At 51.5% G+C, this 16,565-nt stretch overlaps 1 protein-coding gene across 9 annotated transcripts in view; it reads left to right on the top strand.

Moving 5' to 3' along the window:
* The window catches only part of SIPA1L3 (signal induced proliferation associated 1 like 3), a 240,868-nt gene that overhangs the window by 155,177 nt on the left and 69,126 nt on the right, over positions 1 to 16,565 (top strand). For all 9 annotated transcript variants that reach the window (XM_057534114.1, XM_057534115.1, XM_057534113.1 and 6 more), the window contains 5 exons: positions 2,339 to 2,527; positions 3,800 to 3,974; positions 5,831 to 5,934; positions 8,786 to 8,943; positions 14,740 to 15,316. In XM_057534114.1, the coding sequence (XP_057390097.1) occupies positions 2,339 to 2,527; positions 3,800 to 3,974; positions 5,831 to 5,934; positions 8,786 to 8,943; positions 14,740 to 15,316 (1,203 nt within the window). The remainder of the gene's footprint in view (positions 1 to 2,338; positions 2,528 to 3,799; positions 3,975 to 5,830; positions 5,935 to 8,785; positions 8,944 to 14,739; positions 15,317 to 16,565) is intronic.

A 16,565-nucleotide genomic window follows, 5' to 3' on the forward strand; every position in this document is an offset into this window, starting at 1 on the left:
ATCATTCATTCCTAACACGCATGCCTCTTGCCCAGGTCCTGTTTGGCAGGGTTAGGCTGTATGCTTAGAGGCAGTGTCATGACACGTCATTTTTGCCATCTCTTGCATCTGTTGACTTGGGGTGACCGTGCTTTTCCAGTTAACGCTGATCCTCCCTCGTCTTTAACCCGTAGCCCCAAGTGTATTTTGGGCGCTGACAGCAATCCCCTTGAGGGAGGATTTTTTCCCCTGTCCTGCTGCAGACTAGGGAGTCTTCTTGCTGTGGTGCAGGAGCTGCTGTGCCTCACCCAGAGCACAGCATAGCCTGGCGGCCAGCAGCACAGCGTAGATGGAAGCCTGAGCTAGTGATAGTGACGACGGGAAGCAGCAGGGGCTCTCAGACGGGGCTGGCGGCGTGTAAATTGGTACAACCACTTGGAAAACGATTTGGCAGTTCAGTAAAATTGAAGATTAACATGCCTGGTGACTCAGCAATTTCTCTCCTAGGTATAAACCCAGACGAAAATGTGTTCATGTGCACTAGGAGGTGCTTCCGTGAGTGTTCCTAACAGCACTGTTCACAGTTGTCAAATGCTGGAAGCAGTTTCCGTGCTCATCAGCAGTAGGGTGGATTAAATCCATTGTGGTAAAAACGTCAGCCTCTTACTGCAACGTGGTCGTATCTCACATCCATAGCATTGAGAGAAAGAAGCCAGATAGAAAAGAACACAAACGACATGAAGCTCAGAAGCAGGCAGAAATAAATTATGGTGTGAAAAGTCAGGATAGAGTTGCCATTAGGGAGGTGGAAAGGGGCACGAAAGAGTTTCCGGAGGCTAGTAATGTATTTCTTGGTCTGGGTGGTGATACCTAGGTATTCACTCTGTGATAATTCCTTGAGCTGTACTTATATGTGTTGTATACTTTTCTGTATATGGATTATATGTCACAGTTAAAAAAAAAATTTCAAAGAGAAAAATCATGAGCTTTGGAGACGTCAGACCTGGGTTGGAATCCTGGTTCAGCCACTTAGCTGTGGTGACCTTGGCTAAGGCACGTAGCCTCTTAGAGCTTCAATTTTCTTATCTGTAAAATGGAGATAGTAAAATCTCCCCTGAACAGACCTGTACCTAGATAACTGCTGTCATTCCTGGAATACAGTGCAGTGAACTGTGCCTTCATAAATGTGACTCGTTATTAAGATGTATCTGTTAGAAATTGCTTTGTGTGCAAAGTAACAGAAAACATGACTATAGCTAAAACAAATACGGGGTTATTTTAATTATCTAACAGAAGTCTGGGAGTAGGAAGTGGCAGGAAATGACTTCTGTGTGATTATTTTTGTTGTTGTTCCTTTACTTACGATCACAAGATGGCTTCCACAGCTCCAAACATCTTTTCCTTATACCAGTGTCCTTAGAAAAAATGGGCAGGTGGAAAGGGGCTTTCCTTTTACCAGGGAAGAAAATCTGCCCTAGATGTCCTCCCCAAGCTGAATTCCATCCCATCTCATTGCCTGGAACTAGTCATGTAGCCAACTATAGGAAAAACTTGGAAAGCAGCACCTGCGAAAGGGGAATGAGATGGCCATGATTGGCTTGACTCAAGGTTTTCAACCCTGGCTGCACATCAGAATCACCTGAGTAATATTAAAAGAGACAGAGAGAGAGAGACAGAGAGAGAGAGAGAGTGAGTGTGTGTGTGTAAGTATACAAATATACAAATATGTAAGTGTGTGTATACATACATACGTGCGTGTATACATACATGTCTGGGCCCCACCACAGACCAGCCAAATCAGAACCATTGGTGGTGATTTTATCAGGAAACCAGGTTGAAAACCAGTGTCACAATTCAAGATCCAAGATGGTACTGGTGTCCAGGGCAGGCAGGTGTTTTACATAAGGGCTTATGGTAATAAGTGTACACATAATATTATTGTGATAATGACAGTAAGAGTGTTTGTTTGAGTGTCTACATCGTGGAGCTTGTTTTATTCATTATACCTCTTATTACCTGACATAATCCATCTCCTCACCCGCACTTCAGCTCCAGGAAGACAGGGGTCTTTCTTTTTTCATCATTCGTTGAACAAATGAAGGATGTTCCATCCACTGTCACATTTAGTTCTCCCAACAGTCCTTGGAAGCTGAGGCTCACAGATAGGCAGTCACTTGGTCAAGATCACACAGCCAGGAGGCAGCAAGTTCAAGGTGGTCCAGACCTAGTGCTTTCTGGCCCAAGAGCCCAGGCTACTAACCATCCCACATGTCGCTTTGAGAACCGGACACCCTCATGTGCTCTCATCCCTTCCCGAGTCCTGAGAGCCTCCTAACCTTCCCTCCTCTCCCTCGAGCAGCTCACCACCCTGCGTGGCTCTATCCTGGAGGACGCCACACCCACAGCTGTGAAGCATGGGACAGGGCGGGGCCTGCCCCTGAAGGACGCCCTGGAGTATGTCATCCCCGAGCTCAACATCCACTGCCTGCGGCTGGCTCTCAACACTCCCAAGGTGACGGAGCAGCTGCTGAAGCTCGACGAGCAAGGGGTGAGCCGGGGGCCAGGGAGGGGGAGGGTGGGGCACTGGGGCAACAGCCTGCAGCCCCACTCCCGGTACCTCCTTCTGTCTTGGTCACTTGTTTTTTTCTCTGAAGAACAGAAACCCACTCAGGTTAGTTCCAGTAAAAGGAGGGGTCTCTTATCAAATTCTAGGGGTGCCAAGAGCCTGAATGTGACTGGGTCTTAGGAGGGAAATAGTCTAGGAACAAAAGAGCCACCAGGTTCCCGTGTGTGTGTGTGTGTGTGTGTGTGTGTGTGTGCACGGGAGCATGTGCGTGCTCCCTCTCCCTCCCTGCACACTGCCTCCCCCTGCTTCTCTGGCCCTCCCACAGCTCACAGAATTACTGTTAGGATTATAGGCACACACAGGCCCCAGCTAGCTGGCTCTCAGTCCCAGGAGAGCCTCTGACTGGCCCACACTTAGGTCACATGACTGTTGATGGTCCAATCACCAGTGAACAGAGGAATCGGGGATACATAAAACAAACATGGAGGACTTCCCTGGTGGTGCAATGATAAGAATCTGCCTGCCAATGCAGGGGACACGGGTTCGAGCCCTCGTCCGGGAGGATCCCACATGCCGCGGAGCAACTAAGCCTGTGCACCACAACTACTGAGCCTGCGCTCTAGAGCCCGTGAGCCACAACTACTGAGCCCGTGAGCCATAACTACTGAAGCCCACATGCCTAGAACCTGTGCTCTGCAGCGAGAGAAGCCACCGCAATGAGAAGCCCACGCACCGCAACAAAGAGTAGCCCCCGCTTGCCACAACTAGGGAAAACCCGCGCGCAGCAACAAAGACCCAACGCACCAAAAATAAATAAATAAAATTAATTAATTAATTAAAAACAACAACAACATGGTTATCAAGGGCTCACCCCCTAAAAAACAATGTCGACTAGACTGAGTCCTCCAGAATCTCCTTTTGCAGAACCTTAGCCAGGTCCAGTCCACCTACTGTGGGAAGCCTGCCAAGGTCTTTCCCTTGAGAAAATGGCGTCGCCAGCCGCCCTCCGCGCTCATGTAGAAAGCACGAGAATGGCGGCACCAGCACCTTGTTGTGCCTCTCTGGAATGGCGGGGTGGCAGAGGGACCACTGGGACGTGCCCCCACGCCTTTTCTTCTTCTTTGTCTGTGGCACTGAATTCCTGTGTGACCCCGGCAGCTCCCCGGGCTCTGCGCCCGAGAGAGCCTGCTTTGTTCCATGCCCCCCTCCATCTCTGCCTGGCCTGCCTCCCTGACGCCACTCTCGCCTCTGCAGCTCTGCCGGAAACACAAAGTGGGCATCCTCTACTGCAAGGCCGGCCAGAGCTCGGAGGAGGAGATGTACAACAACGAGGAGGCCGGGCCGGCCTTTGAGGAGTTCCTCTCCCTCATCGGAGAGAAGGTCTGCCTGAAGGGCTTCACCAAGTACGCCGCCCAGCTGGACGTCAAGAGTAAGTGGCAGCGGCGGGTGGCCTTGCGGGGGGAGCAGGGTGAGTCCCAACCGCACACTCATCCCGTGAGCTAAGGTCCAAAGGCCTGGTGATACCCAGGTGAGGACTCCGGGCAGCGGGAGCTCGAGGACTGCGTTGGTGGGAGTGCGGGCAGTGCAGCCACTCTGGACAGCAGTACCTCATATTCTAGTAAAGTCTGAAGACTCACTTGCCCTGTGGGTCAGCCGTTGCGCTCCTAGACACGTCCTCTGAGATCCTGTGCACATGTGCGCTGGGAGACGTCCTGAGGGGTCATGGCCACAGACACCTGCGTGGTGCCCAGTGTGCACAAGGCCCCCGGGGAATACAGTGCTCCTGGCCAGTGTCCCCAACTAACAGGCAGGGCTGCCCTGGCCTCACAGCCACCTGGAGGTCACCTGGCTCTGGCACTGGCCAACCAAGGCTTCAGTGACCTCACCTGTCACAGCTTCTCCCCTAGAATGGAAGTCCACGAGGATAGGGATTCCTCGGTCTGTTTTACTGCTGTTTCCCCTGCACCTACAGTTAAATAAAGCTAGTGGACCTCAGTGCTCAAAAAGGCCAGGAAGTAGGCTTCCAGGGTGAGTGTGGCACCCTGGAGTTACTTGCAGTGCGGTTTGTGGGTTCACTCACGCGTCCAGCAAAAACAACCTCCTGGCTGTCCTCCCTGGGCAGGAAGGAGCAGTTCAAGATGATACGAGCAAATATGGGGAACCCAACCTCATGTGGGCGCTGGGCCTCAAGAACATGGCCCGTGACCCGAGAGGGATGAGTTGGAATAAAATAGGCAAAGAGGGAGCAGGAAGTGCGTTCCAGGGGGAAAGAACAGCACGTGCAAAAGCCCTGAGGTCTAAAGGCTGTTGTTCAGGGAATTAATGTGAAGGAGGAAGTGAGGGAGGCCGGCGGGGGCCTCACCATGCAGGACCTTTAGGGCTAAAGATTAGGGATTTGGGTCTGTTTCCTATGAGAATTTTGAAACTCATAAGAGGCAGCATTGAATACTGTTAAGGAAACACTCTGGAGTCAGACAGCCTGAGTTCCAGTCCAGACGCCGCCACTCACTGAAGCGTGCGTGACCTTGGGTGAGTCACTCCCTCCCTGTGCCTCAGTTTCCCCCATGGAGCCCCTAATCAGGTGTTTCTCCCTGGTCATAATGCCCTCCCATTAGAGATGAACAGTATTCTGACTCTTATGATTATCATTTCCTTCTTTTCTTCATAGTTTTGCCATCTTCATATGCATCTCTAAATAATATAATTCGTTTTGCCTGTTTGACAACATAATGTGAATGGAATCATACGGTTTGTGCTCCTTTGTGTCTGGCCATTGTATTCGTGGGATTTGCCCATGTGGTGGCTGTGACTCATTTCTTTTCACGGCCGTGTACTTTTCCACAGTATGAACTGTTTATCTATTCCTTGGACTAACATTTGGAGGATACTTGTACCCATATTCCGGGGCATCTGTGTACAATTTCTCTAGGCTGTGATCCTAGGAGATGAAGTGCTGGGTCATCAATTAAGCCTGTCTTCAGGTTCAGTCGATCTTACTAAAGAGTTTTCCAAGGTGGTTGTACCAATTTACACACCTGACCAGCCACACAGAGGGTTCCAGTTGCTCCACATCCCCACCAACCCTTGGCACTGTCAGACTCTTCAATGTTTACCAGCCTGGTGGGTGCTTAACGTACGGTTTCCTTTTTATCTTAAATTTACTGAATTTTAAAGGGTGGAGTTAAGTGAAAACATCGAGTTAAAAACGAACACAGATGGCATGTGGGATATGGCAGGAGCCCAGGGGTTTTGGAGACGTGGTGCTAACTGGTGTTTCTGTTTCAGCTGACTCCACGGGAACCCACTCCCTCTACACGACGTACCAGGACTATGAGGTCATGTTCCACGTCTCCACTCTGCTCCCTTATACCCCCAACAACAGGCAGCAGGTCAGTGGGGCCCAGGGTGGGGGCCCCAAGTGACTTGCGGTGGGTGCACAGCTGAACCCACGGCACTCTCCCTCCCCACAGCTGGTTAGCTGGCTGCCTGCCGGGCACTGGCCCCCCTGGCACCGTCCTGTGCAGCACGTGGAGGCCTTTGGCCCTGGAGACCCTCTGCATCACGGTCTCATCACCTGGGGCTTGGAGACTAGGTCAGGTGTCATTCACTGTCAGTTTTTTTCTAACGGTTTCCTTGGCCATCCTGCTACCCCAACTCCCCTCAAGAGTCTCTTGAGTCATCAGGGATCCTGTGGGAAAAAAAAAAAAGTGAATCAGTCAACATTATTTCGACTGCAAGTGACAGAAGCACAAATCAAACTGGCAAAAGCAAAAAATGGGATTTACTGGGTTAGGTAATTCTCAAGTACTGGGAGAGGGCTGGCTTTAGGTATGGCTGGATCTAGGAGCTCAAACAGTGTTAGGAATTCTTTGCATTTCTCGCCTCTGCTTTTCTTCGTAGCGGCCTTATTCACAGATCTTCCCAAGTAGTGCAGAGTCGCCCCCCAGCCGCCCTCGCCTTACGTCCCACCAGCTTTGCTACCACGGGAGAAAGAGAGCTGTGTCTTGCAGAAGTCCCAGAAACGTTTCAGGAATGAATCTCATTGGACCACTCACTTGCCAGGCCCAGGGCAGGGATGGAATAGGCTGATGGGCCAAGCCTGAAGGACATGCCCACCCCTAGAGAGGGCGAGTGAGGTCAGCTCAGCTTGAAACGTTGACAGAGATCAGGGAGGTGCTTTCCCAAGCGGGATGGACACGGCTGCCAGAAGGAGGAGGAGGAGGAGGAGGAGGTGCTGGGTGGGTACAACAGCTGACGCCCACCGCCAGGGGCCCCCTCTCCTGGACATGCCATGCATGCTCAGTCCGGGAGCAGTTTCTAATGAACAGAAACCCCACAGACTTATGGTTTAGTGTATATATTTTTTTCCATTGGTGCAGGTGATGTTGTAGATTTCACTGGCCGAAAATGGTCAAATATTGTTGATTTCAGAAGGGTCACCTAATAGCAGCTGTAAGAGCATTGCTGTCATTAGGCCTGAGTTGGAGTTCTTTCTCTGCCACTTCCTAGCTGTGTAATCTCACCTCCCTGAGCCTCAGATCCCTCCTCTGTAAAATGGGCGGAATGGTAGCACCCATGTCTTGGGGTCATTGGGAAAGGACCCTGCACTCACGCGTGAAACTGGGGCTCGAGTCAGGGCCCGACACGGGAGGCGCACAGGAAGCAGACAGAAACCTACTCCTGGACGTCTGGGAGGCATGGTGAGGAAAGCTTGGGTTGTGGAGTCAAGCAGAAGCGGGTTCAAATCCTGGCTGTTCCCCTCCATGACTGTGTGACTTAGGGCAAGACGTTTAACCCCCAGGAACCTAACTTTTCTCATCGGTAAAAGGAGGTAGGATGAGTTAATGCCGCACAGCCTTGTTGTAAAGATGAAACGAGGACCTCCCTGGTGGGGCGGTGGTTAAGAATCCGCCTGCCAATGCAGGGGACACGGGTTCGATCCCTGGTCCGGGAAGATCCCACATGCTGCGGAGCAACTAAGCCTGTGCACCGCAACTACTTAGCCTGCGCTCTAGAGCCCGTGAGCCACAACTACTGAGCCCGCACACCCTAGAGCCCGCACGCAGCAAAGAAGACCCAGTGCAGCCCCAAAATAAATAAATAAATAAAAATTTTTTTAAAAAAAGATGAAACGAGGTTGCAGCTTTCAGATGTGGATGTAAAATGCCTAGTACAGGGCCGGCCACAGTAATGGGTACTTTATCTAGCAATTTAATTTAATCCAGTGTAAAACACACATAAAGAGCTAACAGTTCAACAGTGTGAGTTGTGCCACTCAGTGTGACTGGATTTCACACCACGGGCTCCCTCATGTAGAGCTACATGTGTCTCCTATCTGCGGACCTCACGTGGCCAATGGGAATTCCTAACAGTTACATGAAGACTAAACTTGTACAAATAAGAACAATGTAATTTCAGCAAACAAGTAAAATGCCGTGAGTACATGATCGCCTACAAAGATGACAGAGTTTTTCTCGGAGACCGTGACAGGCGGGGGAGAAAGGACAGGGTTCCTGTGGGCTGGTCTGAAGCCGCTGCCCCAACCTTCTCAACTCAGGTGTCCGGGGAAGGGGCGGCAGCAGGGAAGGGGCGGCAGCAGGGATGGGCCCTGCCAGCGGTCTCGGGTCTGACTCTGCCATCGTCTGTGAGCGTGGCCTTGAGCAAGTCGAAAGCCGCCAGCCCATGCTCTTCTCCAAGAGATGTTTCTTGAGCAGCTGCTGTGTGCCAGGCTCTGCTCTAGGCACTGAGGATACAGCAGTGGGCAGCGAACAAAGCAGACAAAACCCTTGTTCTCATGGAGCTGACACTGTAGTGGGAAAAGACAGACAAGAAACAAAAGGAAGAGGGGAAGCCGCTGTACGCTAAGTGTCAACGAGTGCTAAGTAATAAAGGCAGAAAAGCAGAGGGGGTGACATCATGGATAAGACAGTCAGCGAAGGCCTCGTGGGAGGGTGACATTTCAGCCAAGACCTGAAGGAGGGAGGGCGGGAGCGAGCCATGTGGGCATCTGGGGGAAGAATGTTCCAGGCAGCGGGAAGACACAGGGCAGGGGCCTTGAGGAGGAAATATCTCTGGAGTGTTTGAGGGGCAGCAGGAGGCCAGTGTGGCTGGAGCAGAGTGAGCGAGGGGGGCACTGAAGGAGCCGGCAGAGAGATGACGGGGCGGATCGCAGAGAGGTGACGGGGCGGATCGTGAGCCTTGAGCCGACCATGACGTTTTCCTCTCCCCGCCGTTTACCAGCTACTAAGGAAGAGGCACATAGGAAACGACATCGTGACGATCATCTTCCAGGAGCCCGGGGCGCTGCCTTTCACCCCCAAGAACATCCGCTCCCACTTCCAGCACGTCTTCATCATCGTCCGGGTCCACAAGCCCTGCACTGACAGCGTCTGCTACAGGTACGCGCCCGCGCCCCGCCCCTGTGTGCACCGGAGACCACCAAAGCTGGTTTCCAGCATCCGGGCAGCACGGCAGAGACAGAGAGGGGGGACAGCTGGCCCAGGTGGGCTGCCTCCTGCGTTTCTTGTTTGTGCTTCAGCAGGGGAGCGCTGTTCACACCTTCCCACACCCTCTGAGAGAGTGATTCTTAACCAGAAAAGGGGCATGTCACCCCAGTTTCGATAAGCAAACCATCAGGGATTTGTATTTGCCTGGAATCTTTTGGTTGCAAGGGACAGAAAACCCACCTCAAAAAGGCAGTTATATACGTTGGTTCTCATAAATGACACGTTCAGGCCTAGCCGCATGTGCTCCACTTCCCTGTCTGTCGCTTCGTTTGCTGGTAGCTCCAAGCTTAACATCTTCCCAGCTGCAAATCCAGCAAAAAGAGAGCTGTCCTTTCCCAGGAAAAGAAGCCCCAGGATTGAGGCTCATTGACCTGCTTGGGGTCACGGGCCCATCCTAGAGTAAGACCACCAGCTGTGCCTGGGCACAGGGCGCGTGGGCTGAGAGTCACAGGAAAATCGGAATATGGAAGGATGGAGACAGGGCAGGCAGGGGCCCCCCTCGGGAGGCAGAGCTGAGGGTTCTCTTAGTTCGCAGATCAAGAAGTGACACAAGCCTCAGACCCATTCAGCGTCCTCCCCAGGCACCAGTTCTCACCCGGGGGCGTGGCCGGCCCCCAAAGGACAAATGGAAAGCTCTCTGGCCTCTCACCTCTGACCCCCAACCACCCAGTTGCCTGTCACAGAGGCAACTACTATTAGCTATTTCTCATGTATCCTGATACCTTCAGGCCATACAAGCAAATGCTTACAAGTATTCCTTTTCCACCTTTTTAACACACACGGTACCATATCCCACACACTGTTCTGCATCCTGTATTTCTTCGCTCAACAGCCTTTGAGAACTTTGCACACCAGTCCGCAAAGTGCCTCTTCCTTCTTCATGACTGCGTATTAGTCCATCACGTGGATGCCTGAGAATCTCCCCCCATCCCTTATCGATGGACGTTTGGGTTGTTTCCTGTCGCCTGCTGTTACACGCCCCCCTGCAGTGCATAACCTAGTTTTGTGGGGGGGGGGGGTTTGTTTTTGTGTTTTGGCCGTGCTGTGCTGCTTGTGGGATCTTAGTTCCCTGACCAGGGATTGAACCCGGGCCCTCAGCAGTGAAAGCACTGAGTCCTAACCACTGGACTGTCAGGGAAGTCCCCAGAACCTAGTTTAGACTGTCATTGCACACGCGTCCAAGTACACAGCTGGAATAGATAAAGTCCCAAGCATGGAGTTACTGGGCCAAAGGGTACGTGCGTAGGTACACTGGGTGGTCTCAGTGGAATTGCCAGAATCTCCCAGTTTCTTCTTGGCCAAATGTGTGAGAGAAGGGAGGTGGATTCCAATATGCAGGACATGCTGCTTGACCACCAGGCTGGATATGTTGCCCAGTGGCCTCTGGGAGCCAGTACACCGCATGGCAGGGCCTTCACACGGCACAGGCCCGGGCCTGCAGCCCCCCTCCCTTACCCCCACCCATTTGTTCCCGGGACAGAGCAGCAGCTACGAGGGCCTGCACCTCCAGGCTCCATGTGGGCCTGAGGTTACTTAGATGCTGTCAATGTTCCTCAGCAGCTCAAAGGTAGCCCTGGTGAGCAAAGATGGAGTTGTTCTCGAGCTCATACACACATACACACAGACACAGAAGGAGACAGCCCTCCTGTAGTACATCAGAAGCAGGGGGCTGCTGGGTGGGCCCTTCTCCCCTTTCTCCTAACTGTGAGCTCCCCTCTCCTACCTGGGTTATCGCAGGAGCCTGCGGCTGACCTCCTGCCTTTCCAGGCCAGCCTTCACATGGTTTCCAGAACAATCTCTTTTTTTCTGACGCACAAAGCTTTCTTGGTTTTTTTGCAATTTAATTTAAAATATTTTTATTATGCAACATTTTAAACGTTCTGAAAAGTACAGAGGATAACAGATACCCATGTGCCTACCACCAAATCTAACAGATGTTAACATTTTGCCATATTTGCTTCAGCTCTCCCTTTATTTCTGAAGAAAGAAAATGTTAGAGATACAACCAAAGCTGGCCCTCCCGCAACCCCTTTCCTCCCCTCCTCTCCTTCCCCACACGCAGCTGCTCTCTGGACAGACCTTCCACTGTCCCCCACCCCCGCCGGTGTCCCCAAACACGTTTCTGTCTCAGCACTCATCACCCTGTAGGAACAAACTGTCGATGTGACTCTTGCTTCCCTCGAGGGTAACCCCACGTCATACTCACCTTCATACATCTATGCTGGCCCGGCGCTCGCCATGTAGAGGACCCCAAAGATGCCTTTGCCAACTAGACACATGCCTGGCCCAAACATTGTAGGCCCTGAGAAGATAGTTGTTGAATAAATAATTGTGAGTGTTCTAGAAATACTGAGCTACAGCTACAGGTGACCTGGTGGTCGCACCATCTCCTGGCTGCATAAGGAGGTGCCGCCCTTTCCCGCTCGCTTCAAGTGCGTACTTTCTGCATAGCACACCAGCATCCCTGCAGCCTGTGGGCTGGGGAAACCCCATGCCTCCTGCTGGGGAAGTGAGGGACCAGCTGTTCTGATTGTCCAGAAACCTTCAGCAGCTTGCAGTTTCATAATTCTTAAAATCATGAATCAGGACTATGGGAAGAGCCCAAAGCTGTCACTCTAAGCAGCCACGTCCTGAGCGAAGAAGCTGCAGAGCCATTCACATCTGTAAAGCACAGTCTGAACACGGCTTTAATTAGAGTAGAGAGACTGGCGAGGTTGTCTTATCCATCCCCCTGCCTGGAGGCAAGGCCACGCCCACAGAAGAAAAGCTGCCTGGTTTGCGTGGCCTTTGAAGAACCTCTCCACCGGGAAATGCCTTTTTCTGTCCAACCTACACATTGGTAAGAATCTGTTTCTTCTTGGTCTGTCTGTTCAAGTTTAAATCATTACTTTAATCAGTATTGAACACCTGTGCCGGCTCTGGGGCATCAGCTGAGCCCAGGTGGGTGGCACCTGCCCACACGCATTCCCGGGATGTAGAGAAGGTTTCACTGGCCAGTGAACCGTGGGGGTGGAGAGCAAGGGGTCTGGCCTGACCCACCCGGGTCTGCAGTAGCTCCCTCCATGGTCTCCTGCACACTCTCTGGTCCCGTCCATCCCTTTCTTCATGGGGCAGCCACGGTGATCCTTGCAGATTGTCAATCTGGCACCTGCATTCATCAGGGACCCGCAAGAAGCAGGTGCCCCCCACTCTGGGTTTTAACTGAGGGATTAATGAACAGACTAATAGGTGTGGGTATGTTAAGGGAACCAATACAGGAAAGTGAGACATCCAGGGACCAGCAACAGCAGGGAGCCATTACCCCACCCCCAGGGATGAGGTCAGAAGGGGATGGGAGAAGTTTCTGGAAACTAGGGAGAACTATGGCTTTGGGAGAGGGGCTGCGCAGCAGAAGCTGTGGCTGTTGAGTAAAGGGCCCAGGACCACAGCCACTGCCACCATCCGAGCCCAGCAGGGAGGCAGTGAAGAGAAATAAATACTCCACCCTCTCTCCTCTCCCCTTCCCGTAGCCTGGCCAGGGGAACCCAGTGAAGGTCGCACAGCCTGTAGAAACCCACCTTCCAGGGCAGGAAATGGTAGAGACTGCGTCTGGGGGCACAGGCGGTGAATAGCCAGCCCAGATGGTAGAATGGTTGCTTGTTTCGAGATGAAAAGCGCTAACTCACCATCAAGGCACGGCCTAGCCTGGTCCCTGGTGACCTCATCAGCCTTCCATCCTTCACTGCCTGGGGTCTGGGCACCCCGGCCTCACCTCGCCCTGCGCGTGCTCTTTCCTGTCGGGCCTTGTTCCTCCCATGCCCACTGCCTGCACGGCCCTCCCCTCAGCTCTTCCTCTGTCTCCTACTCAGCTGCAGATCCCAGCGTAATTTCTCTTCCTCACAGCGGCCCTCCCAGAACACTAAATCCCCAGGGCCCAAGAGGGGGGGCGTCCCAGAAGCACTGGTCAAACAAATGCATGAATGTCACCCTGTCCCCTTGTCAAGTTGGGTGGGGGCTTGGGAGTTGAAACCTGAACAAGCTTTTCATTGTGGTTGGGTTTCACAAAACAGGTTTTAATCAAGAATCTCATTATTTTAAAAATTGTCTTACGGTATGAAATCTCTCCCAACACCGTAATCACAAGCTGACATTTTTATAGAAGGTGAATGCAGTACTCTCTAAGAAAAACCTCGTTTTCAGCACCTCATACTGTTTTTTAATCATCATCATGTAAACAGCATAACTCATGGTGTCTCTGGAGCCCCTTTAAATGTCTTTCCGTGAGAGTTGTCTTCCCCTGCCCCCTGGGTGTTCACTCTGGCAGGTGCTGTAGCCTTTCTGCCTGATACTAGAAATCGTCGAACTTGTAGCCGCTGAGTCTCGATTTGGTCATTAGACTGTCACAAACAAGGTTCATCAAGTCTAAACTTGACTTATCAGCAAATCTCCTGCCTCCCAGCTCAGGATTGCCTCTGCCTGGGAACCTCGGTGGCTGGGAAACCTGCTTCCCTCTCCTCTGTTTCTCCGCCTTGCACTTCCCCTGCCCCAGGCCTGCTCACTGCCAGTTTCTGACCTGTCCAGGGTTGGAGCACAAGGAGAAAACGGGAGACAGGGAAGTGTCACTGGGGCTCTGGTCACAGCTGGCTGCGTGCTCTCTGGGCTCTGCGGGGGCTCCCTGCCCACCTTCTAGATCTCCCAGGCAGGAGCAGACCCAAGTCTCCTCCCAAATATAAGGGTCACCTAGGACGGCCCCTATTCATGGGGCCACTTTCTCCAAAGATTTTCCTCCCAGTGAGATCCTCCCTCTCTAATTTGCATAGTGGGTGAGAAGGTTATTTGGGGGAAGAGGTTTTAGATCATTTCCTTTTTACTTTCTCACTCAGTTGCTATCTGATTTCTATCATAATAGCATCTCAGTCAAAACTGAAGTAGGAAGAGCCCCGTCCTAACTTCCCTGTACAGTGAATTTTCAGAACAACCCTTGTAGAGATGATTTACAAAGTGTGTTAGTCTTACACAAGTGTCTGAAAGAAGTAAATCACAGAATGTTCCATATCAGTCAGGTGTTCCTACAATAATGCTGCTTAACAAACCACCCTGAAGCTCAGTGGCTCACAAACATTATCATTTCTTCTTGGCTCACACATCTGCAGGTCAGCTGAGGTCTGGCTGGCCCCGGCTGCAGGTCTGCTCCAGGTGTCCTCATCCTCCTGGACCAGTAGGCCCCGGGACATGTTCACCTCATGGCGACGGCAGGTGCCTAGGAGGCAAGCCTGGCCCGCACACACATTTGTGCCTTTGCTCAAAAGCCATTGGCCAAATCAAGTCACATGACCAGGCTCAGGCTCAATGGGGTGGGGATGTACCTGCCCACAAAGGTAGAGAGAGAGGGGTGAATTTTTGCCAAACTGTAATTTACTGCAAGCTTGTATGTATGTAAAACAAGATTAACTTAACTTGAACAATGCTAGGAAAATTATCCTTTGAATAACAGTGGATGTTCTAACATCTGTTGTATAGGAAGTAAAAATGCATGCATGTGCCCTAAGGCTTTCTCCAGTTTCCAGTCTAGTTGGCTGGCAACTTACTAGTTAGACGTAGACTTCCGTTCTTAGAAAGGAAACTCCTCCTTCTGGTCATGTATTGTCTTTCTAAAGGAACTCTCAAGTGCCTATCTTTCTACCATCTAAATAATTTCTCCCTCCTCAGTATGGCTGTGACCCGATCCAAAGACGCTCCTCCTTTCGGACCCCCCATCCCCAGTGGAACCACATTCCGCAAATCTGATGTCTTCAGAGACTTCTTGCTGGCCAAGGTGATTAATGCTGAGAATGCCGCGCACAAGTCCGACAAGTTCCACACCATGGCCACCAGGACCCGCCAGGAGTACCTCAAGGACCTGGCTGAAAACTGTGTCTCCAACACACCCATTGACTCCACCGGCAAGTTCAACCTCATCTCCCTAACCTCCAAGAAGAAGGAGAAGACAAAAGCCCGGGCAGGCGCTGAGCAGCACAGCGCCGGGGCCATCGCCTGGAGGGTGGCGGCTGAGGACTTCGCCCAGGGGGTAGAAATCGACTGCATTTTGGGAATTTCCAACGAGTTTGTGGTGCTCCTGGATCTACGCACCAAAGAGGTGGTGTTCAACTGCTACTGCGGGGATGTCATCGGCTGGACCCCAGACTCCTCGACGCTCAAAATCTTCTACGGGCGAGGGGACCACATCTTCCTAAAGGCCTCTGAGGGTTCTGTGGAGGACATAAGGGAAATTGTCCAGAGGCTGAAGGTAAGGGAGACAGCTTCTCAAGGGTGCAGCAGTTCTGTGGTCTGGCAGAGGCCTTAGGAACCACTAAAATGCCTCCCTGAGCCCAGTCAGTTAGGCCAGGACACTCATCGGCCCCAAGAGAATCAGAATTGTCACTTACACACCAGGGCTCTAGTGGGTCCCACAGCCTGGGTTCTTTCTGGGGAAGGTGTCCGAGGCTCTCCGTGCCATCACCTTGGGAGGACAAAAGGCATATTTACTCACTCAAGATGTTGATAGGAAAGATAAGTTTAAACTCATGTTAAAAATGTAAGGATACTTTCCAGAAGAATTAAAACAGAATGAAAGGCTTCCAGGCCATTAAAATATAGGACAGAAACAGGATGTTGCGGTGGGGAGTATACAAAGGCATAATAAAAGAAACAAAACAAGCAGAAAATTATATGGCAGGAATAATTCCACATCAGTAATCACAATAAACATGAGTGGTTTAACATCTCCTGTTAAAAAACAAAGACTCAGGGCTTCCCTGGTGGCGCAGCGGTTGCGAATCTGCCTGCCAATGCAGGGGACACGGGTTCGAGCCCTGGTCTGGGAAGATCCCACATGCCACGGAGCAGCTAGGCCCGTGAGCCACAACTACTGAGCCTGTGCGTCTGGAGCCTGTGCTCTGCAACAAGAGAGGTCACAATAGTGAGAGGCCCGCGCACCGCGATGAAGAGTGGCCCCCGCTTGCCGCAACTAGAGAAAGCCCTAGCACAGAAATGAAGACCCAACATAACAATCAATCAATCAATAAATAAATCTTTAAAAAAAAAAACAAAAAAAGAAGTTTCATATAAATTAAAATTTAAAAAAAAAACAAAAAAAGACTCACAGTCTGGATAAAAATCTTAACCCTAAGCTCTCAGTAGCTCAGGCTCGGACTGTTGCCAAACCAAGGATAGCAGATTGGTTTCAAGTCAGATGACAGCTTATTTGGTAATGGCTGTTTGAAGCATTGGGCTAAGAAGTACTAAGGCCACATCTGAGCCCTGTGTGAAGGAATTCTGTGGTCGGTGATTGGCTCTCAGTGGGTTTAGCAGATGGCATGGCATGCGTGGAATAGAGAAGGCAGTGTATCACGGGAGTTAACAACACAGGTTCTTGAATCGGAAGGCCTGGCTTCAACTCCTGGCACTGCCACTTACCAGCTGTGTAACCTCACCCTGTTACTTAACCGCTGGGTGACTCAGTTTCCCCATCTGAAAAATGGGAACAGTAATCATCC

The sequence above is a fragment of the Balaenoptera acutorostrata genome, chromosome 19 (genome assembly GCF_949987535.1).
Source record: "Balaenoptera acutorostrata chromosome 19, mBalAcu1.1, whole genome shotgun sequence".
Lineage (NCBI taxonomy): Eukaryota > Metazoa > Chordata > Mammalia > Artiodactyla > Balaenopteridae > Balaenoptera > Balaenoptera acutorostrata.